Source organism: Chiloscyllium plagiosum, chromosome 6 (assembly GCF_004010195.1).
Source record: "Chiloscyllium plagiosum isolate BGI_BamShark_2017 chromosome 6, ASM401019v2, whole genome shotgun sequence".
Taxonomy (NCBI): Eukaryota; Metazoa; Chordata; class Chondrichthyes; order Orectolobiformes; family Hemiscylliidae; genus Chiloscyllium; species Chiloscyllium plagiosum.
The window spans coordinates 118,056,935-118,059,549 of NC_057715.1; the positions used below are offsets into that span (position 1 = coordinate 118,056,935).

General features: G+C 44.2%; 1 protein-coding gene across 1 annotated transcript in view; it reads right to left on the reverse strand.

The window, feature by feature from the left end:
* The window catches only part of rrm1 (ribonucleotide reductase M1 polypeptide), a 35,581-nt gene that overhangs the window by 26,494 nt on the left and 6,472 nt on the right, over positions 1-2,615 (reverse strand). The window contains exon 2 of the mRNA XM_043692567.1: positions 1,155-1,243. Within this exon, the coding sequence (XP_043548502.1) occupies positions 1,155-1,243 (89 nt within the window). The remainder of the gene's footprint in view (positions 1-1,154; positions 1,244-2,615) is intronic.

Sequence of the window (2,615 nt, forward strand, 5' to 3'; positions counted from 1 at the left end):
GGAAGTCTTGGAGGAGGTGGAGGGTGTGGGTGGCGTACTGAGAAATGGTAGACAGAGTGAAAACTGGATAAATGCAAAGCGACGCATTTTGGAAGGTCGAACTTGAATCTGAATATAGCATTAAAGACAAGATTTTTGGCAGTGTGTAATAACAGCGGGATCGTGGTGTTCAAGTGCATAGATCACTCAAAGTTACCACCCAAGTGGATAGGGTTGCTAAGAAAGCATATGGTGTTTTGGCTTTCATTAACAGGGGGATAGAGTTTAAGAACTGTGAGGTTTTTCTGCAGCTCTACAAACTTTGGTGAGACCACACTTGGAATATTGTGTCCAGTTCTGGTCGCCCTATTATAAGAAAGATACAGAGACTTTGGAAAGGGTGCAAAGAAGGTTTCTCAAGATGCTGCCAGACTTCAGGGCTTGTGTTACAAAAAGTGGTTTACTAAAATCTGACTTATCTTTGGAGAAGAGGAAGAGAGGTGATCTGATCAAGATGTACAAGGTAATAACAGGCATGGATAGAGTCGATAGCCAGAGACTTTTCCCCAGGGTAGGATTGACTGCGAGGAAGGGTCATAGTTTTAAAATGTTAGGAGAAAGGTATAGAGGAGACATCAGAGGTAGGCTCTTTACAGAGTTGGGAACGCATGGATTGCGTTGCCAGCAGTGGTGGTGGTGGAAGCTGAGACATTAGGGACATTTAAGCGATAGGGACAGCACTGGATTGAGAGGTCCGTAAATTAGGTTATTTTATTTTAGATAAAGATTAATCCTCGGCGCAACATCATGGGCTGAAGGGCCTGTTCTGTGTTGTACTTTTCTATATTCTAAGTTGAGAGGTGATTTTATGGAGGTTTATCAAATAAGGTGAATGGCAGACATCATTTCCCTAGGGTGGGGATTTTACTATATTGCTATTTGTGGGTATCATTTGTATACTAAGATCTTGCATTTAATATATTATTTACTGTATGTCATAAGTTGGATGTGGAGCACTTTCGGGCATCCTAAAATCATAATGCAAGCTTTTCCCTAATGGTTCTATGCTTCACCAGGGAACACACTTAGCTCAGTCAATCACAGAAAACTACCAATGAATTGCTAATGATGATTTCAGACCAGTGGCAACAGAAAATCATTAAAAAGCCACTCACCGGATCCACAAAGTCAGGATTCAGGCCATAGCACAGCTTCTGTATTCGGGATGTTATCTTGTCAAACATGACCCGCTCCTGGCGACCATCTGAACAGCAAAACATCACAAGTTTAAGCACTTCTTCATCCATTAAGCAGTCAATATCAGCAGTAATTTAAAAAGCATCTTTAGCATAATGAAAAGTTTCTGACTGACGTAAAGGAGGGAGAGACACACAGACAGACAGGATTAGGAAAGGAATTCATAAGTTGCAAGAGCATCAAGACATTATCAGCAAGAGGTGAGGGAATCAGTGGTAGGGATGCAAAGTCTGTGGCTCAACTACAAAAAGTTCCTTCAGACAGGAGGCCACTCAACCTTTAGCCCACGGCCAACGAAATTGTGGCTATTTTTGTACAGGTGGTTATCCTATAGACAATAGGTGCAGGAGTAGGCCATTCTGCCCTTCGAGCCTGCACCACCATTCAATATGATCATGGCTGATCATTCTTAATCAGTATCCTGTTCCTGCCTTATCTCCATAACCCTTGATTCCACTATCCTTGAGAGCTCTATCCAACTCTTTCTTAAATGAATCCAGAGACTGGGCCTCCACTGCCCTCTGGGGCAGAGCATCCCACACAGCCACCACTCTCTGGGTGAACAAGTTTCTCCTCATCTCTGTCCTAAATGATCTACCCCGTATTTTTAAGCTGTGTCCTCTGTTTCGGCACTCACCCCGCAGCGGAAACATGTTGCCTGCCGCCAGAGTGTCCAATCCTTTGATCATCTTATATGTCTCAACCAGATCCCCTCTCAGTCTTCTAAACTCAAGGGTACACAAGCCCAGTCGCTCCAGTCTTTCAGTGTAAGGTAATCCCGCCATTCCAGGAATTGACCTCGTGAACCTACGCTGCATTCCCTCAATAGCCAGAATGTCTCTCCTCAAATTTGGAGACCAGAACTGCACACAGTACTCCAGGTGTGGTCTCACCAGGGCCCTGTACAGCTGCAGAAGGACCTCTTTGCTTCTATACTCAATCCCTCTTGTTATGAAGGCCAGCATGCTATTAGCCTTCTTCACTACCTGCTGTACCTGCATGCTTACCTTCATTGAGTGGTGCACAAGAACCCCCAGATCTCTCTGTACTGCCCCTTTACCTAAAGTGATTCCATTTAGGTAGTAATCTGCCTTCCTGTTCTTGCCACCAAAGTGGATAAGGATCCATTTATCCACGTGAAAGTGCATCTGCCATGCATCTGAGCACTCACCTAACTTGTCCAGGTCACCCTGTAATCTCCTAACATCCTCATCACATTTCACCCTGCCACCCAGCTGATGAAATTTGCGAATGTTATTGCTAATACCATCTTCTATATCATTAACATATATTGTAAAAAGCTGCGGTCCCAGCACTGATCCCTGCGGTACCCCACTGGTCACTACCTGCCATTCTGAAATGGAGCCGTTTATCACTAC